This window comes from Malassezia pachydermatis, assembly GCF_001278385.1.
Source record: "Malassezia pachydermatis strain CBS 1879 chromosome Unknown scaffold4, whole genome shotgun sequence".
Classification (NCBI taxonomy): domain Eukaryota; kingdom Fungi; phylum Basidiomycota; class Malasseziomycetes; order Malasseziales; family Malasseziaceae; genus Malassezia; species Malassezia pachydermatis.
The window spans coordinates 177,289-199,944 of NW_017253141.1; the positions used below are offsets into that span (position 1 = coordinate 177,289).

The following is a 22,656-nucleotide window of genomic DNA, read 5'->3' on the forward strand; positions in this document are numbered from 1 at the left end:
TTGGCGGCGTATGGAAGACGAAAGCCTGGATACTATCGGTGTATGTAGCTCTGAAGACCGTGGGAGACTGTCATCGACACTAGGCTGGCTCGATCCGCCTAGCCATCTCGAATTACTTCAGGTGTTTTATGTCTTGCGCCACGGCGAACGAACCCCCGTGCGTCGTCGCTTGACTACTGCAGAGCCACCGCTGCCCAAGCGATGGAACATGTGTCATACTTCGCACAAGTTCCGACAGGCTGTGTTGCGGCAATCAGAAGAGGACATGGACAGCGTGGAGCCTGGCCTCGCTCGAATCCAGCGACGCATTGAGTACGCCCCTCATGGCGAAAGTCCTCATGTCGGAAGCAGTGGCGATTGCTTGCTAGGCGAGCTCACAGATCGTGGACGTATGTCCATGCTCCGAATCGGCCAGGCGCTGCGGGCTCGGTACGTCGAGGCGGAGCATCTCTTGCCGTCGATCATGTCGGACGAGCATGCAAATCAAGTGTACTTCCGAAGCACCTATGTGAATCGAACCATGCAGAGCCTGGATCAGGTGATTGTGGGCTTGTTGGGCGACAAGGTGGGCCAGGAGGGTAGGTTCACACCCAAGGTACTGCTTCGAGATCCGTTCCAGGAAGATCTCGTGCCCAATTCTCGTACCTGCCCGCAGTTGGCGGCGCTGATGACCAAGTTTGAGAAGGCAGCAGCGCAATTCTATGACCCCAAGCTGGCAGCATTGGACAGTATTGTGGCGCCTATGGACCGTGGATTCTTGCCGCGCTTGGACCAAGGCCCAAAGCTTAGTGGACTCATTGATACCCTTCGTTCTGCGCTTGTGCATGGCATTTCTGTCCCACCTGAACTGCAAGAGCAATCCGTACAGCGTCTTATGGAGGACGCGGTGATTGCAGAGTGGTTTGGTGGGTATGAGTCGTCGGATCTAGAAGAGCGACGCAAGTTCCGCCGTATGGCCATGGGACCATTCCTCAGCAGTCTCTATGGCCAAATGGAACGGCGCGTGACGCTGGGCGATTGTGATCCTTTGCGGCTAGGTCTGTACTTGGGACACGACGTGACGCTAGTCGGACTCTTACATACGCTGGATGTATTCAATCGGAACTGGCCGGCGTTCTCCGCAGGCATTAGTTTCGAATTGTTCCGCGATAAGAATGCGTCTACAATAGCGCATCGCGACCAAATTTCGGACCACTATGTTCGTTGCCGGTATGGTGATGCAGAGCTTCATTTGCCAGGATGCAGTGCGGCCGGCAAGCATTTGCCAGGACACCCTGAATTTTGTACATTAGAAGCCTTTCGCGAAGTCGTGGTGGACCGATTGGAAAATCCGCAGGGACTAACATTGCAGGAAGAGTGCGGTGCATTTTAAGCACCATGTGTAAGAAAAGTGTACTATTATACAAGATGACCTGTCCCCTATGTTCTTCGTCGCATCCTCCAGCGACGTACTGTGTGGAGAGAGTGTGAAACAAGGAGTATCAGTCCCCCTCGTTTTTGTTGTCAGCATCCAGGAACCCGGCCTATTCATCGGTGTGACAATGCGTTTGCCTTACATTGTCTCATCTTCATGCATGGCCCAGAAGAACCAGACGGTGTCACTTTGCTGGCATGGAGCGCATGTTTCAATGGCGCAAGGATATGTTGGCCATATAACCTCTAACAACCTGTTCGTTTAGTACACGCCTGTTGATACGACAGAAGAATGTATAGCATTTCTTTAGCGCCGAACATGGGCCAGTATTCGTCCACGAAGTGAAGCTGTGTTTGCTCGTTGCATTGCCAGAGCAAAAAGTCACTCAGTCGGGATACATGCGACGTGCGCACAAGAATGTCGATGGGGACGTCTGTTGGTACCATTAGATGAGACGCCAGCGTCTCTTGGGTGATAGGGCGGCTTTCTTGGGCAGCATCCGAGGCAGCGCAGCTGATCTCATGCTGTGCGGCATAGGGCATGCAGATATTCAGTGTGGGCCCTGTATTGTCTCGCGTCGCATCTTCGACGCGCTTTGCTGTTTCCTGGACAGCTGCAGGTAGAAGATCGCGCTGTCCGACTATACGAATTCGTAGTGAATATCGTGCCACAAACTCTCCTTCGTGATACAGCTCCAGTAGACGTGTGCGGGCTAATTCCATCAGCGCGTCCACTTCGGATGCATCCCGCTTAAAATTATCAATCGCGAAAGCATATACGGTGACAATCTCGATCCGTTTGAGCGAAAGACATAGGTCCAGGACGCGCTTTAGCGTTTCAAAGCCAATATGGTGACCCTCCTGGACACGTAGCCCATTGGCTCGAGACCAGCGCCGATTTCCATCCATGATAAAGGCCATGTGCCGTGGTAGAGGGCCTAGTGAAAGAGATTGGATGGCTATCCGCAACACAGTGTCGCAGCAAGCCTCCCATACCGCCGATAGCTTGAACGCAAGCGTGCTAGGCACACTATGTTGTGGGGCTGTATTCTCGACGCTATAGCCACCAAGCACCCTGTGCCGTAGCTCTTGTTCGGATACAGGTTTATCAGCCTTTTGTTTAGGCGGATCGACGAAGCAAGTCGCGCCATCCACCATCCCCTAGCACCTTCCAACTACAAAAAAAAACGAAAGCAAACTCAAGACCAGTCAATACCTTCGTTGTGGAGGTGCGAATCTATAGGGCTATGTAGCTGCCTCCTTTCGGCGCTTTTTCGTACTGTCCTTCCCTGAGGTATCGGAGGAGCGCTTGCGCTTCGACTTGTTCGTAAGGGTATCCGTGGGCTCTTCAGACGACTTTTGTGCCTTTTTCTCTTTCTTCTTCTTCCTGTCCTTCTTGTCTTTCTTCTTGCGTTTCTCCTCCTTACTCGACTTGCTCGGCTTCTTTTCGTCCCGCTGCTTAGCCTTTTTCTTGTCAGACGATTTAGATTTCTTCTTCTTGGTAGATGCAGCAGTATCAGTGTCGACTTCCTTTACGATTGCTGATGTGCGAGTGTCGTCAATCGAGCCAGGGGCCTGCTGCGTCGTCTCAGTTGTGGTAGCAGTACATGTAATCGAGACAACGTTGGTCTCTTCGTCCATCTCTTCTGTAAGAGACATGCTTGAAACTACTTCGCCGCGAATAAAGTTGCTCATCAGCATACGTCGTGCGTGCTCTTGCTTTGCTAGCGTGGAAAGAGCTCGCCGTGGTACATTGGAATTAGTAGGTGTAGTCTCCTTTTTCGCCGCGGGGCCTATTGCAAGAGCTTTCGCACCGGCCTATATTGTGTTGGTGTGTATTGTCAGATACGTACCGCAAAGATATCGTCCCACCACTCGACGGCGCGATCACGATTTTGACCCACGCCGCCCAAGTTTCGTTTCTGCGGGATGATGATCGGCTTTCGAAGTCCCCTTCCTCGTTCACCGTCTAGGGGTGTACCGTGCCCGCTCCATCCCTGCTTTGTCAGGTACTCTGATGTATTCAGAGGCATCGGTGTACGGGTCGAAAGGCACAGACAAAAAAACCTGCAGAGCTGTCCAAAATTTTGGATTAGCTTGCCACGTGGAGAAAGGGGCCCATTTTCGCTGTACGTCAGGCTAGAGACCATTACCAACACCTACCGACATAGTGCCAAGATGGTGGGGCACAAGGTGGGCCTTCAAGCGGCGAGCACGGTAAGCAGGTCCATACGTACTCGACCCACACATATATACCCAAGTCTGCTACAGCATGGATGCACCGTCCGTGTCGCGCCCACGGCCCTGCCATTCTATACGCATACCCTTTCCCGCCAGTTCCTGACTCTTCCTAATTTACTGGGTCAAGGAAACAACAATACGCCACGACAGTTCAAAGAGACAGTCATACTTCCGTATGTACACTGATATACGATTGACCATGACCAGCTACTCAGCTGAGGAGCTGTACGACATTGTCTCTGATGTGGACTCCTACAATCAATTTGTCCCATACTGCACAGGCTCTCGCGTCCTTGGGCCATCCAAAAGTTCCGAAGCGCGAAGGAACGACCAGGGCGCATCAAAAATAGTGGATGCCGAGCTGACGATTGGCTTCTCGGCTCTCCGTGAAAGCTACGTAAGTGAAGTATCGATGCGGCCGAATGAATGGGTATTGGTACGTCTACGAAAAAGAAGGTATCCTAATCTACAGGCCAAGGCCAAGCCATCGCCCTTGTTCCAGGAACTTCGCACTGCATGGCGCTTCCGACCTCTTCCTGCGAGCCCATCGGCGTCCTTCCCTCGTACAGAGGTGAATTTCACCCTCTCTTTTGCATTCTCCAACCCCCTCTATGCCACTATTGCAGGGCAAGTCTTTGAAAAGCTGTCGGGCAGCATGATAGACGCGTTCCGCACGCGTTCTGAGAGCGTGTATGGCCGCCGTCGATAGAGTGCCGATAGAGGATGAACAAGCCAATCACATTAAGCCATTGTAGTGCCTCTGTAGATTCACGTGTCGTTTGACTTTTATGCACCTGTGCACACGTTATGGCGCAAGTCGCTTCCGTTTAGATTCACCACTATGCCTCGCGGATACGCCATTGAGGATACTAAGAACTGGACAGACTTCAAAGTCATCGACTTTGAACTGAAGGTAGGTGCTATAGCGACTTACGACGCAGACACCTGGCGACGTTGACGTTGATATTGCTATCACGCACTGTGGTATCTGTGGCTCGGACCTGCACACGATCTCAGGCGGCTGGTACGTGCTTGGCGAATGCTTACCGATAGGGGCCCTCTCAATGTACCAGCCGTGATCCCCGGTCACGAAATCGTGGGCAAAGTAACAAGTACGTGATACAATGCTGACGCATGCGAAGAGGTGGGCAAAAACGTGAAGGACATCAAGGTGGGCGACCGTGTCGGCGTGGGTGCGCAAGTAGGCTCGTGCAACAACTGCCACCCATGCAAGACCGACAACGAGAACTACTGCATCGGTGATGGCACTGGTTATATGGTGGACACATACAACTGCAAGTGGCCCGATGGCAGCATTGCGCAGGGCGGCTACTCGTCCAACATCCGTGTCCCTGAGGGCTTTGTATTCCCGATCCCTGACGCCATCAAGTCTGAGCATGCTGCGCCAATGATGTGCGCTGGTCTGACTCTGTACAGCCCACTCTACCGCAACAACGTCGGCCCTGGTATGCGTGTCGGCATTGTGGGCATTGGTGGTCTCGGTCACTTTGGTGTGATGTTCGCCAAGGCCATGGGTGCGGAGGTCATTGCGATCTCTCACTCTGCACGCAAGAAGGAGGATGCTCTGAAGATGGGCGCCACACACTTTGTGTCCACGAAGGAGGACCCTGAGTGGTTCAAGCAGTTTTCCAACAAGCCTCTGGATCTCATCATCAATACGGCGTCGTCGGCTTCTGTGGATCTCAAGGGCATGCTATCTTGCCTGAAGACAGGTGGCCGCCTCGTGTGTGTTGGTATGCCGGAAGATGAGATCAAGCTGCGCGTACAGGATCTCGCTATGCGTGGGGCCCTGCTGGGTAGCAGTCATATTGGTAGCAAGGTGGAGGCTCTCAGCATGCTGAAGCTAGCGGCTGAAAAGAAGGTGGAGCCCTGGATTGAGCTCTACGAAATGAAGGACTGCTCTGAGGCAGTGGCTCGCGTTGCCAAGGGTGATGGTGCGTACATCTCTACTGACATTTCAGTTCGTTATCGCTTTGTCCTGCAGCAGGATCTGGAGAAGGAGGTCGCTTAGTCATACATAGGTCTCTGTAGAGAGCCGGTCCTCTCCGGCGAGTGTCGGCCGAAGGCACCGACGTTCGAGATCGCGAGCGTCGCTCCCTCGTTGCCCGAGGTTCTAGTCTGTGACTGCGACTTGATCATCATGTTCCGTGCTTCGCCTGCTACCATGGCTGCTTTCCGCGCGACCTCGCGCGCCGCTATCCAGAAGCCGGTGTTCCAGGCTCACGTCGGCCCTTAGTACGTATCTCTGTGACTGGGCGGATAGACTAACATGATGTAGCAATGCGCAGTACGCCTTCAAGTGCGTATCCTTGCTAATGCGATATACTAACCAGTTAGGTGGGTCCCCTCGCTCTTCTTCTGGGGTTTCACGGGTGGTGTTTTTGTGACACTTGCTCTTAGCGGTGTCCCGCTGTTCAAGAAGGATGTTCTGGTGAAGTCGCCGGTGGTATGTATACGCTAATCCATTGCTGGAGCGGTGGTACTAACAGTGCGCTCTTATTCACACGCTGTTTGGTATTTTGCTATGGTATGATGTTTTTTTTTTTAACTCGTCTGTGCCTATCTTCTTATCGCGTGCTTGCTGTACATTTTTTTCCTTTCGGCGTGGTGGTGGTACTTTTGGCATTTTGTATTTTAGGCTTTCTTCTACGAGGGTATGTGGTATATGCATGGGGTATTGACGCGTATACAGACAAGACACCCGACTGCGATAAGCCGTTCTAAACCCATAGTTTTTCTATGTCATGAATTAGATCGCCTACGCCAACACAATCCTCTTAAGCGAATTGATGGCCAGCCTCCATTTTGGGAGGCGAGAGGCGTGGCCTTTCGACGCCTTAAAATGTCCGAGTTGCATCATTCTGCGCAAGCCCCATTGGTCCACGCGGCTTTTCAACCCAAAAGATAGCACCGTCGGTTTAAATAAAATAGATGGTTGCCAAGCGTCCGCTTAGCGAATTGCTCACAATACTCGCCCCCCTTGGCTTGGCAGCACGTCACGGCACTGCCACTCGCTTCAGACAAACAGCTCCATATCTTCAGCGCAGTGCTTCGCTAGACCTTGCCCGTACCCTTACCTCTTCACAGCACATCATGCAGCCTTTCCGTGGAGCTGTTCCGGACTCTCTTTTGGACCGTAATGCGTCGTGGTCGCAAGACTTTGTCACACAGCAGCCAGAACTTGCCCAGGCCCTCCGTGAAGGACAGCATCCCAAAGTGTTTTGGATTGGCTGCAGTGATTCACGTGTGCCAGAGAGTGTCGTATGCAATGCCCGCCCTGGCGAGCTGTTCGTCTTTCGGAACGTTGCAAACCAGTTCCACACGCACGACGATAGTGCCGTGAGCGCGCTAACGTTCGCTGTCCAGGCCCTTGGAGTGGAGCACATTATTGTTGTGGGCCACACAAGTTGTGGTGGTGTATGCACGGCGATCAACCAGGTTGTCGAGGAGCAAGATGACAACTTTGAGCCTATGCCGACCTCCGCGCTCACTCGCCATCTCTCCCCCTTGTTTGAGCTGGCTAGGTACCTGCGTGTGCGTGTGCGTGAGCGTCATACCATGTCGGAGGAGGCGCTAAAGAGCCATATGCTTCCTATGTTGACCGAGGCTAGCGTGCGCAAGCAAATTGAAAACATTGTGAACCACCCGGTCGTGCAGGACAACTGGAACCAAAAGGTGTCTCCATTGAACGGCAAGGTCAACCCGCGCGTGACGATCCACGGGTGGATCCACAATATTCATAATGGTCGTCTGCTGGATCTTGACATTATGGTCCGCCCTCCGCCCCTGGAAGGCGAGAAAGACTCGAGGCCGAACGCGTAAGACCAGTGATTCTGCATATTTATACTGTATAGACTATAAATCGTTCCAACGAATGCCACCTCCCTTGCCGTATCGTGTGGGCTCCTCGAGCCATGCATTGGCCTTGGCAAAGTGGCCATTGCCTAGGAAGCCACGGTGTGCACTCAGTGGCGATGGATGCGGCGACTTGAGCAGCAGCACGTTGGGCGTTTTCTGCGAGGTCAGTCAGCGTTCTACCCACCTCTGTGATACCTGCGTCAGCCAGCGTCTTAGCTGCCGGCAAGCCCCATGCTAGGAAAACCACACCTTTGTGAGGCCCGCCGGCGGAGGCGCTCTGATCCTGTTTTTGGTGCGCAAACATCGAAGCTAGGGGTCCGCCGCCAGTCCCTGACGCTGCTTTGAGTACAGATTTCAAGATCTCTTTTGTAAAAGGCTCCCACCCGCGATTGTGATGCGATCCTGCCGCCCCTGCAGTGACCGTCTGTGGTAAGTACAGCGCTAACGTACCAAGCAAGCATTCAAGAGAAGCACACCCTGCCGAGCCCATCCATCGAGGCACCCATGCTTCGGTGCCACAAAGTCTGGGTACTCTGCCTTTAGCTCTTTGTAAATGTTTTGCAGACTTGCTGGCACGGCCTTCCCCATAGGGACGGAGAAGGAGAGGCCACAAGCTTGGCCAGGTTGATGGTATGGATCTTGCCCTACAATCACCACTTTGATGGTCTCAAGTGGTGTCATGCGCGACCAATTGTAAATGAGGTGGGGCGGTGGGTAGATGGTCTTACCGGCCTTTTTCTCCACGTCCAAAAACGCCTTGAGTTTTAAGAAAGAGTCCTGCCGCATCGCTGGCTCCAGCCGCTGGAACCACGCGGAATTCATTGTTGTGCGTTCCAGAAGCCATGGGTCGTCTTTCGTACCAGCGTATGGGTGCGTATATACAGGCACATCGGAGGATGCCGTCGGTTTCACCTTGGGTGCTAGCGTCGTCTGCTGCGGTGGGCGAGGTGAAGCGACGCGCGGCTTTTTTGCCTCGGTCTCTTCGACGGCCCGAATCAAATCATCCGCGCTGGTATCGAACTCGTCAAATTCGTCCGGACTGGGCGACCTGGCTCGTTTCGGGGCAGAGGGACTCGACATGGCACGTCGTCCTATCGGCCACGCTACGCGTCCTACGAGACGCATGCCAGGGGCGCGACGCGTCGCGGCTCGACCGCCGTCACCCTACACGTGACCTCAGATGGGGCGACGTGTGGTCCATGCGTCGGTACCTGGCTAGGGTCCATTACTATGCCTTCGCCGTGGGTGCCACTCGAGGCCAACCCAGCGCTATTTGCCGCCTGGTGCACTAAGCTGGGCCTGGACACGAGTCAATATACGTTCCACGATGTGTTTGGTCTGGATGATGAATTACTAGCTATGGTCCCTCAGCCTGCGGAGGCCGTGCTCCTTCTCTATCCGATTACGTCACGCAGCGAAGCACAGCGTGAGCAGGAAGATATGAATCCACCGATGCCAGTGGCCCATATGCTGTGGTTTCCTCAGACCATCGGCAATGCCTGTGGGACCATTGGCCTCCTGCATGCCATTGCCAATTCCCGGGCGTGGGACGCTGTCGGCGCAGACACGCCGCTGGCCAAACTGCTGACGCGTGCGCGCCATGTGGCCCCCGAGGAGCGCTCGCGTCTTTTAGAAGCGAGCCAGGAGCTCTCTACCGCGCATGCTGCTGTGGCAGAGCAAGGGCAGACAGAGGCGCCGGATGCGCAGGACGATGTGAATTTGCACTTCGTGGCGTTGGTACGTAGTCCTACTGGCCAACTTGTCGAATTGGACGGCCGACGTCGGGGGCCGTTGATCCGTGCGAACGATGTACCTGCTGATGGCCTACTGCCCGCTGCTGCGCACTTCATTCGTGCGCATTACATGGCGCAGGATCCTGAGCAGGTGCAATTCTCCATCGTGGCGTTGGGTCCGTCGATGTAGGTATGTAGAAAGCTATGTATGTGCACGTTCCAAGGCTCGCAGCATAGCCTGTGCCTCTTTGTCTGTCTGCCGCGCGTCGCGCAGCAGCTGGTGCGCAACGTACTGCAGAGCGGGGTGCCCGTTCCATGCCTGTGCCTCCAGACGACGCTGGACCTGTCGTGCCTGGTGACGTGCGTACAAAAGCCATTGCCGGCTTGCGATATGAGTGCCGCGCAGAGCAGGTTCGGTCCATGTAGGTACATAGGCCGATGGATGTGCATCGCAGTACGGATCACGTCGTACCCAGCGCCAGAGCGAACGAAGACGTGACGAGGCCGTGTGCTGCGATAATGCGTACTGTGTCTCTGCCAAATGCATAGCTGTGAGTCCCTGCTTTTGCTGCGCCCAGAGCTGCTGGAGTTGGTACGCCGACGAGTTTGTCGTAGCGGCGGTCGTCTGCTTCTGCATCTGCTCGGCTAGGCGCCATGTCGCGAGCTGTGTCTGCCACGCTGAGGTCAAGTGGGAGGTAGCCTCATCGGGGGACTGCTGTGCCTGCTGTACATGCATCATAGCCGCGGCTTGCAACGTCGTCAGCGTGGATCGCTGTGCAATGGGCGACAGAGCCAGGTCCTTTTGCGCTAGGAGAGCATCGCGTGCGTCTGCGGTCGTGGTGTGCGCGCTGCTCTTCATAGCCCGATCCAGCCATGCCATCGCATCGTCCACATGGCCTTGCTGCCCACACTGCAGGCCTAGACGCTGCGCGACCCAGATCTGCAAAGGTCGATCCCCTGTGCCGCCTGTAGCATCGTACAGCTTTTCGTAGGCAAGCGAGGCAAAGTGCTGCGATGCTCGTGTCCCGATCCTCTCACGTACGTCGGCGAGCCACAATTCCAGCTGAATGGCTGTGGGATCCAACGGCGCGCTGTCTATCTGCGCCAGGTCTGGCACGGCGATCCGGCGCTTGTCAGCGACATGCAGCGCAGAGAGCAGGAACTGCTCGGCCATACGCCAGCCTTGGTTCTCATGCATCTTCGACATGTCCACCTGGTGACGCCCAAACACCACCGAAGGTGTAATGCCACCGCCCCAATGCTCCGCCATCCAGGCGCTGCGCACCATATGGCGTCCAAAGATACCGAGACGTCGATCGGTATGGGGCATGACAAGCCTGTTTTGCAGACGCATATCCTGATCAAAGCCCAAAAGATCCATGGCGGCGGCGCTCTCTGTCGAGGGCCCGGTGACTGCCGCCGTCGCGGCAGCGTTGGGCATCGCGACGTATTCGACGTACTGATGCATGCCTTCCCACACGCCCAGCGCTATTCCGCCGACGGCTAGAACTGAGCCTAGGAGGATTCGCGTAATGCGCGAGACAAGGACCAACGTCTCGACGACAGGCTCTGACATGATTTTCGATGCGTAGGACAGGTACGATTCACGCGATGACGTCGCGGCCGTCCTGGCATACACGCGTAGCGGGCCCACAGGTACGGGGTGCCGCAGGCCGTTGTACGCAGGCCCAAGCGACCTAGTCGCATACGGGAGCCGCCTACTGGCGGCGTACATCCTAGCCCACATCCCCAAGGCACCGACCGAGGACGAAGCACCAAATCGCAAGGCAGCGTAAGTCAGTCAGCCACGTGCGTAGAGCGGCGGCGGCGGAGGCCACGCCGGGCGACTGGGCTCCCTCGGTCACTCGGTTGTGGAACGCACACGAGTTTTCTGCCGCGTCATGTCCCTGTTCAAAAAACTGGACCCCAAAGCTGATCTCGGCACACCGTCGTCGCTCAAGTCGTCGATCCAGCGTGGTATCCGCACGAAGCTGCTGGAGCAGTATGCGACGACGTTGGGCGCCGACGATGGCGCCTTGCTCGAGAAGATCTGGCCGAAGAAGGAGTCGCTGACATCGGCCAAGTTCAAGTACGTGGAACGACGACTAACACCTTCCCAGGCGTGAGCACGTCCAACTTCTGCTCCTAAAAAATATGCCGCTGTTTTTCCAGCAGTACGATGGCCCATACCTGCCGACGCTGCAGCTGCTGCATCAGTACCCTATGCTGCTGCCTTCGATCCAAGTCGATCGCGGGGCGATCAAGTTCCTCCTCTCTGGCGCGAATGTCATGTCGCCTGGCCTCACGTCCGCTGGTGGCCACCTGCCAGACCCGTCGAAAGGCGAGACGCCCCTGCCCAAAGGCACGGCGGTGGCCATCAAAGCGCAGGGCAAGGAGTACGAAGTCGCGGTCGGTGTGCTGCAGCTCGATACAGAGGAGATTCGCGCAAAAGGCAAGGGCATTGCCGTCGACAATGTACACTACCTGGGCGACGATCTATGGGCGATCTGCGCCAAGGGCGGTCTCGCATGATATCTATACCCTTACGTCGCCTTGGCAAGAGGCAGGTCCAAGACACGAGCCACAATCGCGAATTCTGTGTGTTAGTCATAGTGTTTGTACGTACTCTCTGCCGCCTCTTCAATGCGTTTTTGCGTGCTCTTTCCTGCGCCATGCCCCGCCTGCAGCTCTACACGCAGCAGAATCGGGTTCGGGTTCTGGGCGAGTTGATGCTGCATTTCCGCCGCCATCTTGAACGAGTGCGCAGGCACCACGCGGTCGTCATGGTCGGCACATGCCAGGATCACAGCCGGGTACGTCTTGTCCGCGCGTACCGTGTGCAGTGGCGAGTACGTCATATTGTAGTCGAGCGCTTGGCCGTCTTCTTGCGGGTTGCCATAGTCGGCCGTCCAGGCTTTGCCGATCGTCCACAGCGGGAACTTGAGCATGTCATGCACACCCACGTCTGCAATCGCCGCACCGATACCGTGAGCGTCCGTGCACTGGTTGACGACGGCGCCGACACCCATACCGCCATTGCTTCCGCCGGCAATGGTAATGTGGCCCTTCTTCGCATACTTGTTCTCATGCAGCCACTGGCAGGCGCCTAGGACATCGTCGAAGACGTTTTGCTTGTGGAACAAACGTCCCGCATCGTGCCACTTGTCGCCGTACTCACCGCCGCCACGTGCATTGACGAACGCCAAGACGCCACGGTACGAGGCGACCCATGTCATCATCGAAGGAGAAAAGACCGCTGTGTGTGAGTTCGTCAGGTTGTACGTACGTGTCAGAGGGATGTTGAAGCCGCCATAGAAGTACACGTACGCCGGCGCCGTTCCATCGATCGGCATATCCTTGGGATGCGTGAGGAACATCGGGATCTTGGTCCCATCCTTGCTGGGGAAAAACACTTGCGTCGATACATAGTCGTCCGCGCGAATGCCTGCAACATGCGTCGTGGAAAACTCGGTCACAGACACAGGCGCCATCGCCTGCGAGCCGGACGCCGCCGCGCCCTCCCACGACACGCGGTCCACGCGGCCCGGGTTCACAAACGACACGGATGCCACGAACGACTCCTTGTGCTCTCGACGGCCTGTGATCTGCCCAATCGTACCGACCAAGTCCGGGAGAAGCCGCGTGATTTGCTGGCCCGAGTGCAAGTCATGCACCCACAACTCATCCTTGACATCGCGCGAGCACACCACGAGCAGCTTGTTGTGGTCAATGACCGTCGCTGTGGTCAAAATTGCATTCTTGTCCTCGGCGATCAGATCATGGAATGTGTGCACACCGCCTTGCAGCTGCGAGACGTGCTGAACACGCTGCGCCTGCGATGGATCCAAGTCAAAGTACACAATGCGGTAGTTCGGTGCATCCTTGTTGGTCAGCATATAGAAACGAAGGCCATCGTTCGCAAGGTAGTCCAACGCGAACTTGAACTCGGACGACAGTGGGATCCATGCCATGTCGCTGGATACGCCATGCTCCAACGACGTGATATAGTAGCGGTGCTTGTTGTCCGTGTCCTTCGAGTTGGACAGAATGCACCATTGACCATCGTCCGTCACGTCGCAGCTCCACATGGAGGAGCGCGTGACGGGATCCGAGTCGACCACCAGAATGTCCTCCGACTGCGGCGTGCCGAGGCGGTGGTAGTACAGCTGCGCATCCTGGTTCGCATCCGTCTCTGTTCCCTTGTCTTCCTGCTCGGTCGCAGGGAAGCGCTGGTAGAAGAAACCCTTGTCGTCATGCGTCCAGGTAATGCCGGAGAACTTGATGTGATCAAGCACATCTGGCAGACGGCCATCACCGCCTTCCGTCCCAGGTTGGCACGACGTCATCGGCGCACTGGTCTCACGCAGAAAGATCTTGAACCAGTCCGAGCCACTTCGCGAAATACCATAGGCTATGTACTTGCCCGAATGCGAGAAGGAGGTCCATGTGAGGGCCACGGTGCCGTCGTCGCTCAGCACATTGGTATCAAAGAACAACTCGCCCATCGGCTCCGTCGCTGCACTCTGCTGTGCCTTGTCGAGTTGCTCGCGCGTAGCACGATAGATCAGACTTTGCGGCGCCAGGCCCGAGTTGTACGAGTAGTAGTAACGACCGTCCGGCTTGAGCGACGGCGCACTGGTACGTGCATAGTCCCAGTTCTTTTGCAGACGCTGCTGCAGCGTCGTCTTGTCAGGGCACTCGGCGACAAACTTGGCCGTGTACGCCGCCTGAGCCTCTGTCCAGGCCTTGGTCTCAGGACTCTGTGACGGAGGGACTTCGAGCCAATCGTACGGTTCAGGTACCGTGACTTGGCCATGCTTCGCACTGGCATACGTCGTTGCTGCGTCGCTACGACGGGCGGCTGGGTACGGATTCGCAGAGGGTGTCCAGTTCATATTTCTTGTGTATACGTGGGGAAGTCGCGCTACAGATCGTCCTACACGAGTAAGAGACGACCGCCAGAGTGACATGCAGACTAGCAAGAGCCCACGCGCGGCTGCTGCGGTGGCTGGCGGGGCCGCGCGTCCCCACGCACCTCCACTTTGGGACCTCCCCTTCGCATCTACGTCACATGATATGCAGGCCTACGACGACCTCCTATGCAAAGCCATGGCCTGAGCGCTGCTTGCGTCGCTTGTGGCCCTTGTTGTGTTTTTTGCTGCTGCCCTGGCGAGCTGCTTCCATGCCCGGCGCTGCGTCATCCCCTGCTATCAAGCGGCCAATCGGCGGCATCCGCCGCCGGCCCTTGGTCATCATCCCGGTGGCCCCTGCGCCACCAAAGAACGCCTGGTCCACGTACTGACTCTTGGACTGCGTCGCTGTCACAGGAAGTGTACGAACATCGCTGGGCACCGTCATAGGCGCATTCGGGCGATGCTCGGGTAGCTCGGCGCGAAGACGTGCACGCTGTCCAGCATTGAACTCGTCGGCGTCTACACCCGGCGGGGGGTGGGCATAGAGCAGGCGGGCATTGATATAGTCTTTCAACACGTAGCGTGCAGCACGCGACTCATCCGGGTTGCCTTGGCCTTGGCGGACCAAGCCACGGGCAACGGCATACGCGGCCAACACTTCTAAGCCGGTCGGCACACCATTGCCGCCTTCTTCGACACTGAGCGTTGGAATATCGATGTTGTATGTCCGCGACAGAATATCTTTCGGGATCCGCTGTGCGACAAGTTCGGCGGGCGCCGTGTACTCGCGCATTTGATCGATCGGCAGGATACCATCGCAAACCAAGTCTGCTGGCGACGTGGAGAACTGGGGGAATACAAGACCGGGACAATCGCAAATGATGGTCGTGGGACTCAAATGAATGGTCTGGAAATGCTTGGTCTTACCGGGCGTCGCACTTACCGATACTTTCTTTTCACCGAGCAACGCATTGATGGTCGACGACTTACCGACGTTAGGGTACCCCACAAAGCCCACAGTGAGCTTCTCCGGGACGCCATCGTTGGGCAGCGATGGGTCGTCCCGACGGAACAACGTCAAGTCCGGTGCACACTGCAAGAATAAGCGCTCCAATTCGAGGACATTGAGAATGCGCGCTGGATCCGCGTCGAGCGAGAGCTGCTGCTCCATCGCGTCGGCCGCCTTGTCTGCATCGGCCGCCTCGTTTGCATCGGCCGCCTCGTCTGCGTCGGCCGCCTCGTCTGCATCGGCCGCCTCGTCTGCGTCGGCCGCCTCGTCTGCGTCGGCCGCCTCGTCTGCGACGTCCTCGTCGTCCGCCACATCCTCTGCATCCTCGTCGTCTTTCACACGGGCCGCCTCAAACTGCGCTTCACGCTGCGCTTTGGCCAATTGCCGAGCGGTTTCGTCCGCCGCACTGAAAAATGCAAAAGTAACATTCTGTTGCTGGAAGTACTTGGCCCAGGCCAAGCGTTGCTGCTCATCCAGGAGGTCGGCTTTGTTGATCAGCAACAACGTCTTACGCGGCCCACGGTACGTCGCCAGCTCCTCTTCCGAGAGCGAGGCCAAGTCCACTGGGTTCGCTGGGACGCTGTGCACGTAGTTTTCCAAGTCTTCGCAGCGGAATCGCAGAGGATTACGTGCATCGACGATTTGTACAAGGAGCTGACTACGCTCAATTACACGCCATAGTTGTCGCCACACTTCCAAATTGCGCTCGAACGGCGTAAGAACGAGACCGACACCTTCCTGCAGCTCAGCGAGGCCACGACGCCACTCCAGGAACGAGTCCTTTTCGGCCCGTTCTAGCTGTGTAGGCGTAGTGCTGGCATCCCACACCGGACGACGAGGTACACGCAGCCGGTCCTTGTTTTCGCGGTGGTTTGCCAAGACGTCTTTCTCTTCTTGCGCGGTGAGCAGGTAGGGGTTGTGCCGCGTCCGTGAGAGATGCGGCGCGTCGATCACCTTAATATTGCGCCGCTCCGCGGTAAAGTCGGCATCGGCCATCTGTGCCGTGTTTAAAAACTCGTCCAATGCGCCTTCATGCGTCACCGACTGCAGCTTGGTCCACTTGGGCTGTCCAACGTGTGTGTCGGTCGTATGAAACTCTGAGTGGTTCTTACGGTGCGCCTCTTTGGCCTTACGGTTCAAGATCGCATGACCTAGGCCTACGCGATTCTTTGATTGAGGTAGAGGCATCGTCCAATAGCGTACCTACGCAAGAAGGCAGGTTGCGTGGCCCTGACACCTCGCCTCTTTTTTTTTACGCCACGGCAGTGGCACACCACACTCGATCACGTGTGGAGGAAGGCACACAAAAAAAAGCTGCGTGGCCGCGAGCGAGCCACATTGACCAGGGTCGCTTGCTTGCCCATCCATCGCATTTCCTTGGCATGGCTGGCGACAACTTGGCGCATGTGCGTCTCTTGACGCTCTTGAATGTCAAGGCAACGCACCCACGCACTGAAGATGAAGGCTCGTTGGGGTCGGCTAAGCGTACTCGTGTGGTGTCTGTCGCACCCACCGCCAAAGCGTCTGCGTCACCGAAAAAGGCACAGCGTGACGAGACAGACCCCCCGTCCCACTCGCTGGAAGAGGTCGTAGTAGCGAAGGAGGAAGATGATGATGATGAGGAAGCGATGGCCACGTCTTCGTCGGAGAAGGATGCATTTCACTGGCACTTTGGTGCCGAGGCGGAGGCCTTGGAAGGGGTGGACTTGGCCCATGTCACATACGAGTCGGCACGTCCTCTCTCGATCCTGGAAGGCGCTTCTATGGAGCAAGTCGTACGTACGTCAACGCCTGCTGCGCAGCCTGTCTCGCGTCCTCATGCACGCATTTGGCAAGCGTTCACATCGCACTACAAAAAGAGCCCTACGATACTGCAGAAAGAAGTGCTGCCGATTGTTGGCGCGTATATGGACTTGTGGCACTCACGTGTGACCATCTCGGAGCATACACCACTTCGACAGCTCCTAGCGATGCATGCTATGAGCCATGTGGCCAAGACGCGACAGCGGATTCTTAAGGACAACGAGCGTTTGGCTAAGGCAGCTGCGCGAGCCCAAAAGGAGCAAGACGAGGAGGACGATGAGGAAGAGCTTCCTGAGCTGCGTGACCAGGGCTTTACACGGCCCAAGGTCCTGCTTCTCGCGCCGTTCCGCCACAGTGCCAAGGTATGGATGGATGCGCTGATGGCTGTGTCCGCATGCGAGCAAGTCGAGCAGAAAGCGCGATTCTCCAAAGAATTCTCCCTTCCGCCCGGCTCGATTGATAAGCTGTCGGATCCCACGACAGCGCACCGATACCCAGAGGACCACCGCCATACGTTCCAAGGCAACATTGACGACAATTTCAAGCTCGGCGTAAAGTTGACGCGCAAGACATTGAAACTGTACAGCCCCTTTTACGATAGTGATATCCTTGTGGCCAGTCCTCTAGGACTGCGTTTGCTTATGGAGAAGGAACATACATGGGACTATTTGTCGTCGGTTGAAGTCTTGCTGGTCGACCAAATGGATGTGATGCTGATGCAGAATTGGGATCATGTGAAGTTTGTGATGGAGCGTCTGAATGCGATTCCCAAGGAAGCGCACAATACCGACTTTTCGCGTGTCAAGCCATGGTACCTCGATGGTCATGCGCCACTGCTACGTCAAACCATTCTTCTCTCCTCGTTTGATGCGCCTGAGTTCCGTCAGCTCTTCCATGCGCAACACAATGTTGGTGGGCGTGTACGCACATCGATGCTGCGTCCTAATGATGTGCCGACGATGTCAAGCGTCGCGCCTGGTATACGTCAAACCTTCTACAAGTTTGACAGCGCGAACGCCCAGGGCGAAGCGGATTTGCGTCTGCAAGCATTCCAGCAGAAGATTTTGCCTCTCCTTCAAAAATCTGCTGTGAGTTCGACGCATACAATGATTGTTGTTCCATCGTACTTCGACTTTGTGCGTTTGGAAGATGCCTTCCGCCGTGCTGATCCACCTGTGTCTTACACGACCCTCTCTGAGTACTCCTCGAACAAGGACATTTCTCGGGCGCGTGAAGCGTTCTTTTCTGGCAAGAAAGGCTTTTTGCTGCTCACCGAGCGCTTCCACTTTTACCGCCGCTACCTGATTCGCGGCGCCTCGACTATCGTGTTTTACGCGCCGCCCGATCATGCACAGTACTATCCTGAGCTCATCAATGCCCCCCTCACACCACGTGACGGTGCAGCGGCCGCCATCGAGGCGGCGGATGTGCAAGTGCTGGCGCTCTATTCCAAGTACGACTTGCTTCGTCTAGAACGGATCGTAGGACGTGCGCAGGCGCGGAGTATGGTCACTGAAGGCCGTCCGCTCTGGCGCTTCGTGTAGAAACAGGGTATCTTTTCTCTATCGCTGGGCAGCATTGTGCTGCCATGCCGTAAATCGACTATACAAATCAGCGCACATTGTTGGCGCTGGCCACGCGGCGCATAGGTTCGAGACGAGATCTGCGTACGTTATATCGGGCACGGCCTCCGCCATCGCATTCCATACACAGGATAGAATGTTGTCGGCACACGCTTCGTACCGTGTGCCTTCGTCGTCTTTCCATGCCGGCGCATGCGGTCCCGTCAAGTGCACACCCCATCGGAGGGTACTGAGCGCTAGGGTATACAGCATGTGTACGATGCGCTGGCGCATGATGATCGTGTCTGGATGCATAGGCGCCCCTGCGTACGTCGGCGGCGTTCGCATCGCATTGGCAACAGCTTGCGTATGCGCTTCCAACACGTGAAGATAGGCACGAAGCATCGCTTGGTACCGCCATTGGTCATTGTCGAGAAGGTAAGAGGCTTGTTCCACTAACTGTAACATCGCCTGCGTCTCCACTAGACTCCATGGATCGTACGCACCCTGCTCGGCAAGGGCCGTAAGACGTGGGGCGACGGTATTGGCGACCAACGTCGAGAGTGCTTCCTCGTCACCGCCGCGGGGTAACGTCGCTCGGTCCATGTACGCCTGCAAAGCGTGCTCCCACGCAAACCCGTCCAGACCAGCAGGCGGGCCCAGCAGCCGTACTTCTTCGTCCTGTTGCGCACACCAACACGGATCCCATACCGCCATCTCGTACCGAGCCCAAAACTCCCATACGTTTGCTAGCGCCAAACCGCCCCACGCAAGATCGTACTCTTTCGTGAAGCGCTCGCGCCACGTATGAAAGCGCTCCACCAACGAGTCCGGCGTATCTGGAGCGGCTGGATCACGAAATGCCGCAGCTTGGACGTCAGCTAGGAGCTGCTGTTGCTGCTCAAGCACATCGGCCTTGGCTGCCAGGAAATCGCGGCGCTCCGTCTCCGTGAGCCACTGCGCACTGGTATCTTGTGGCTCATAAGCATGTCGACGCCGTTCTTCACGTCGTGGATCATTCCACGCTCCATTCGCATCCATGGGCCGCGGCTGTCTCGCTGACGCTGACGACGAGAGTATCACTTCCAACGACGCAGATGAAACGCCATAGACCAGCGCCATAGCATCTTCAAGTGCCAACCAACGAGCCCGCTGCCGCGTAAGCGTACGATCGACAAGCAGTGCCAAGGAATTGTGCTCTAACGTCTCCAGCATGGGGCTTTTTACGTCGAGGAACGTGGCCACCGTCTCGATGAAAGCTTCCATCTCCGTCATCCACGCGGCCTTGGTTTCGAGAGCCTCCACTTCTTCTTTCAGCGTCGTTTCCTCGGTCTCGATGGACTGCAATTCCTTCTCAGCCTGCTGCATCGTTGTCTCACGCTCGGTCGCACGCTCGCTCAGTGTTGTTAGCCGTGCTTGGATGCGTGCCAAGCATGAGGTAGGCGTAGGCAACGCTGCGACCATTGGCACTGGCGCTGAAGGCCGTGATGAACGCTTGGTGTCATCGTTGTCCGCTGTCGTAGTATCAAGCCCCATACGCTGCAGCTGAGCGCGTTCCCATGCATCGTGCGCCTCTGCCTCTTCCTGATCCTCCTCCATAGCGTCTGCCATAGCTGGGAGGGCATCTGCCTGCATAGCAAACGCATCTTCTTCGTAAATACGCGTCGATTTGGACGTAGGTGTAGCTGTGAGTCCAGGCGCTAGCTTCGTCGTAGGCCGAGGGCGCCGCACGACAATGGCAATATCATCTTCCTCCTCCTCCTTGCCTTCCACAGCGTCGATCAGCGTGCGCATCTGCCGTCGCCGCTCCATCTTGCGCTGGCGTTCGGCTTGCCGGCCAAGAGGGATGCGTTCTGTGGCTTCCGTGTACGCTGCATGCTCGTCTTCGCCCAGTCCAATTTCATCTTCCTCTCTTGGGAGACGAGACGACGGATGCGGACCTGCCTCATACGAGGTAGTTTGAGTAAGAGCCCCACGAGGCTGTACATGCGTCACGTCGAGAGATACAAAATCATCTTCGGTGGGTTCTTGGACGCTTGTTAGCAAGGCAGCACGTTGTTCACGACTACGCCGCTTCTTACGAAAGAGGCTGGAATCTGGCGTAGCAATGGAAGAGGATGTGTGCGCCTGTTGATCTCCATACCGCTGCTGCAGCTGCTCGCGCCACGAGCGCTCTTCCATATGGTCGACCGATCGATATCTCGTGTCGTTCCTCCACATTGACCGACCAAGACCCTCCCCCGATCCTGCACGTGATAGAACTTACATAGTCCGAGATGGAAGTTGACGGCCACCGAATTCCTGCTTCTCCTGCATTCAGGGGTGCATCTGCACGCCAGCTGCATACGTCATGCAGCTACATATGCGCTAAAGTGCCCAGGTCCGATGCGCATGAAATTATGACCGCAGCCGGAAGCCCCTTACTGTATATTCGATAGAGCTTGCTCCCGGGGATCCTCTCTATTGACGTACACTATGGTTCGTGGTCTGTCGATGCCCAAGGGCAACAAGTATGTATCTGCATGCCGGGCATGGTCTTCTAACACCGCAGGTCAACTACGGCTTTGGCAGTCGTCGGCCTCGCCGAGGCACTCCTCGTGATCGGCTGGTTCACAGCTTTTATCTCTCAGTGTGTGGCTGAATCGAATGGTCTCCTTCGCCCTGGTATCCGCCACCCGTGGTTCACCATTTGGGTGGAGCTCTTCCTGATGGTGGCGATTGGTGTTTCGCTGGTGATCGAGGCGCGCCTCAACCTTCTCATCATTGCTCTTACGGTGATTGGTGTTTCGATGTCGGTACTGGCTGTCGACATTACGATCTACTCGGACTATGGCAGCTTGGAGGGTATGGCCGCAGGCTACCTCATCATGGCGATTGCTAACCTGCTTATTCTGATCTACTACTGCATTGTCCACGACAATGGCCACGGTGGCTTTGAGGACAAGGGCTCGCCCTTCAACCACACCACCGTTGTCTCGAACACCAACGGCCCTGCTGGTGGTGTGATTGGCTCGTTCCCTGGTAGCGGTCTTCGCAACCGTTTCAGCATGGGCAAGAACCCGATGAAGAAGAGCGGCCAGCCTGAGGGCGTCAGCAACGTCGGTATGGGTTCGGGTGTCTCGTCGGGCGTCGTTGCTCCTACCACTGGTACGGGTGCTGGTCTTACTTCGGGCGTGAGCAACCAGGCGGTGGACATGTCGTCGAACCGCCAGGCCTACACCCAGCCTGAGGAGGTGGCCATTGGTGTGCCTAACAGCACCAGCACCTCAAACGCCGCTTCCATGCCAACTCAGGCTGTCCACTCCACGGAGCCAACGCAGGAGGTGCCGTACGGTGCTGGCAACGATATGACCACGTCCGGCTCGTCGTACCCACCGACATACATGAACACGCAGAACAGCGGTAACTTGGCCCCTCCGATCACTTCGGCGATGGGCTCTGAGACTACTGCTGCTACGACGGGTGCCGCTACTGGTGCCGCCGCTGGTGCCGGTGCTGGCATGGCTGGCGGCGCTACCGCGGTCGCTATGGAGGGTGTGCAGCGTGCTGAGGCCCTATACTCGTACAAGGCCAACGCTGACGACCCGACCGAAATCTCTTTCAACAAGGGCGATATCCTCCAGATTGTGGACAGCTCGGGCAAGTGGTGGCAAGCTCAGCGCCCGAACGGTGAGCTTGGTATTGTGCCGAGCAACTACCTTCGTATGCTGTAATGATGATTCTACCTTGTCATGGACTATGTAATGGTCTCTCTTTTTCTGGTCGCTTTATTCCCGTTCTTCCTGCCTTATGATTGTGTCATCTTGTTCATCGTTAACACCGTCTCTCTATTGATATACGCCCTGCACGAGCAAAGCGTCATTTTTTTCTGACACATCAAGGCGTAAACAAACGTTTGCCGTACGGATGGATGGTCTTTTATAATCTTCATACAGATCATACAGGCTCTCGTATAGCGTAGAGTAGTAGCGGTAGTATTTTTAAGCGGTATGATGCGGACGTATACGAAAGACAAGGCGATATAGCCCGCTCGTACAGCGTCCTTTGTACCAATTGATACGCCATGGACTATGTACTCCAACATTTTGCATTCGTTCAAAACT

General features: G+C 56.2%; 16 protein-coding genes across 16 annotated transcripts; 9 read left to right on the plus strand and 7 right to left on the minus strand.

Moving 5' to 3' along the window:
• Positions 1–10: 10 nt before the first annotated feature.
• On the plus strand, positions 11–1,372 carry Malapachy_3795 (phosphoglycerate mutase-like protein; the record flags this gene model as incomplete). The annotated part of the gene is made up of 1 exon (XM_018138254.1): positions 11–1,372. The coding sequence occupies one exon, from the start codon at positions 11–13 to the stop codon at positions 1,370–1,372; it is 1,362 nt and encodes a 453-aa protein (XP_017991570.1).
• A 287-nt stretch (positions 1,373–1,659) lies between these two features.
• On the minus strand, positions 1,660–2,334 carry Malapachy_3777 (rer2-cis-prenyltransferase; the record flags this gene model as incomplete). The annotated part of the gene is made up of 1 exon (XM_018138236.1): positions 1,660–2,334. The coding sequence occupies one exon, from the start codon at positions 2,332–2,334 to the stop codon at positions 1,660–1,662; it is 675 nt and encodes a 224-aa protein (XP_017991867.1).
• Positions 2,335–2,658: 324 nt separating this feature from the next.
• On the minus strand, positions 2,659–3,446 carry Malapachy_3812 (hypothetical protein; the record flags this gene model as incomplete). The annotated part of the gene is made up of 2 exons (XM_018138271.1): positions 2,659–3,231; positions 3,267–3,446. 2 exons carry the CDS (start codon positions 3,444–3,446, stop codon positions 2,659–2,661), a joined length of 753 nt encoding a protein of 250 aa, XP_017991960.1.
• Positions 3,447–3,853: 407 nt separating this feature from the next.
• Malapachy_3799 (hypothetical protein) lies at positions 3,854–4,363 on the plus strand (the record flags this gene model as incomplete). The annotated part of the gene is made up of 2 exons (XM_018138258.1): positions 3,854–4,090; positions 4,127–4,363. 2 exons carry the CDS (start codon positions 3,854–3,856, stop codon positions 4,361–4,363), a joined length of 474 nt encoding a protein of 157 aa, XP_017991753.1.
• Positions 4,364–4,495: 132 nt separating this feature from the next.
• Malapachy_3757 (Alcohol dehydrogenase like protein) lies at positions 4,496–5,686 on the plus strand (the record flags this gene model as incomplete). The annotated part of the gene is made up of 4 exons (XM_018138216.1): positions 4,496–4,567; positions 4,596–4,678; positions 4,708–4,766; positions 4,797–5,686. 4 exons carry the CDS (start codon positions 4,496–4,498, stop codon positions 5,684–5,686), a joined length of 1,104 nt encoding a protein of 367 aa, XP_017991949.1.
• A 129-nt stretch (positions 5,687–5,815) lies between these two features.
• Positions 5,816–6,399, plus strand: Malapachy_3800 (hypothetical protein; the record flags this gene model as incomplete). The annotated part of the gene is made up of 5 exons (XM_018138259.1): positions 5,816–5,910; positions 5,954–5,974; positions 6,013–6,121; positions 6,314–6,329; positions 6,368–6,399. 5 exons carry the CDS (start codon positions 5,816–5,818, stop codon positions 6,397–6,399), a joined length of 273 nt encoding a protein of 90 aa, XP_017991582.1.
• Positions 6,400–6,768: 369 nt separating this feature from the next.
• Malapachy_3798 (carbonic anhydrase) lies at positions 6,769–7,497 on the plus strand (the record flags this gene model as incomplete). Its single annotated transcript, XM_018138257.1, has 1 exon — positions 6,769–7,497. The coding sequence occupies one exon, from the start codon at positions 6,769–6,771 to the stop codon at positions 7,495–7,497; it is 729 nt and encodes a 242-aa protein (XP_017991749.1).
• A 33-nt stretch (positions 7,498–7,530) lies between these two features.
• Positions 7,531–8,613, minus strand: Malapachy_3781 (uracil-dna glycosylase; the record flags this gene model as incomplete). Its single annotated transcript, XM_018138240.1, has 3 exons — positions 7,531–7,689; positions 7,718–7,957; positions 7,984–8,613. 3 exons carry the CDS (start codon positions 8,611–8,613, stop codon positions 7,531–7,533), a joined length of 1,029 nt encoding a protein of 342 aa, XP_017991604.1.
• A 150-nt stretch (positions 8,614–8,763) lies between these two features.
• On the plus strand, positions 8,764–9,456 carry Malapachy_3753 (ubiquitin carboxyl-terminal hydrolase isozyme l3-like protein; the record flags this gene model as incomplete). The annotated part of the gene is made up of 1 exon (XM_018138212.1): positions 8,764–9,456. One exon carries the CDS (start codon positions 8,764–8,766, stop codon positions 9,454–9,456), a length of 693 nt encoding a protein of 230 aa, XP_017991953.1.
• A 12-nt stretch (positions 9,457–9,468) lies between these two features.
• Malapachy_3808 (hypothetical protein) lies at positions 9,469–10,842 on the minus strand (the record flags this gene model as incomplete). The annotated part of the gene is made up of 1 exon (XM_018138267.1): positions 9,469–10,842. The coding sequence occupies one exon, from the start codon at positions 10,840–10,842 to the stop codon at positions 9,469–9,471; it is 1,374 nt and encodes a 457-aa protein (XP_017991767.1).
• Positions 10,843–11,167: 325 nt separating this feature from the next.
• On the plus strand, positions 11,168–11,798 carry Malapachy_3756 (tma20-protein involved in cytoplasmic ribosome function; the record flags this gene model as incomplete). Its single annotated transcript, XM_018138215.1, has 2 exons — positions 11,168–11,355; positions 11,387–11,798. The coding sequence occupies 2 exons, from the start codon at positions 11,168–11,170 to the stop codon at positions 11,796–11,798; spliced, it is 600 nt and encodes a 199-aa protein (XP_017991948.1).
• Positions 11,799–11,809: 11 nt separating this feature from the next.
• Malapachy_3783 (prolyl oligopeptidase) lies at positions 11,810–14,236 on the minus strand (the record flags this gene model as incomplete). The annotated part of the gene is made up of 3 exons (XM_018138242.1): positions 11,810–11,862; positions 11,893–12,522; positions 12,553–14,236. The coding sequence occupies 3 exons, from the start codon at positions 14,234–14,236 to the stop codon at positions 11,810–11,812; spliced, it is 2,367 nt and encodes a 788-aa protein (XP_017991602.1).
• Positions 14,237–14,363: 127 nt separating this feature from the next.
• On the minus strand, positions 14,364–16,376 carry Malapachy_3785 (p-loop containing nucleoside triphosphate hydrolase protein; the record flags this gene model as incomplete). The annotated part of the gene is made up of 1 exon (XM_018138244.1): positions 14,364–16,376. One exon carries the CDS (start codon positions 16,374–16,376, stop codon positions 14,364–14,366), a length of 2,013 nt encoding a protein of 670 aa, XP_017991601.1.
• Positions 16,377–16,570: 194 nt separating this feature from the next.
• On the plus strand, positions 16,571–18,535 carry Malapachy_3816 (digestive organ expansion factor; the record flags this gene model as incomplete). The annotated part of the gene is made up of 1 exon (XM_018138275.1): positions 16,571–18,535. The coding sequence occupies one exon, from the start codon at positions 16,571–16,573 to the stop codon at positions 18,533–18,535; it is 1,965 nt and encodes a 654-aa protein (XP_017991956.1).
• An 18-nt stretch (positions 18,536–18,553) lies between these two features.
• Positions 18,554–20,734, minus strand: Malapachy_3869 (gcfc-domain-containing protein; the record flags this gene model as incomplete). The annotated part of the gene is made up of 1 exon (XM_018138328.1): positions 18,554–20,734. One exon carries the CDS (start codon positions 20,732–20,734, stop codon positions 18,554–18,556), a length of 2,181 nt encoding a protein of 726 aa, XP_017991638.1.
• Positions 20,735–21,028: 294 nt separating this feature from the next.
• On the plus strand, positions 21,029–22,266 carry Malapachy_3860 (ssu81 involved in the hog1 high-osmolarity signal transduction pathway; the record flags this gene model as incomplete). Its single annotated transcript, XM_018138319.1, has 2 exons — positions 21,029–21,063; positions 21,105–22,266. 2 exons carry the CDS (start codon positions 21,029–21,031, stop codon positions 22,264–22,266), a joined length of 1,197 nt encoding a protein of 398 aa, XP_017991635.1.
• Positions 22,267–22,656: the final 390 nt, after the last annotated feature.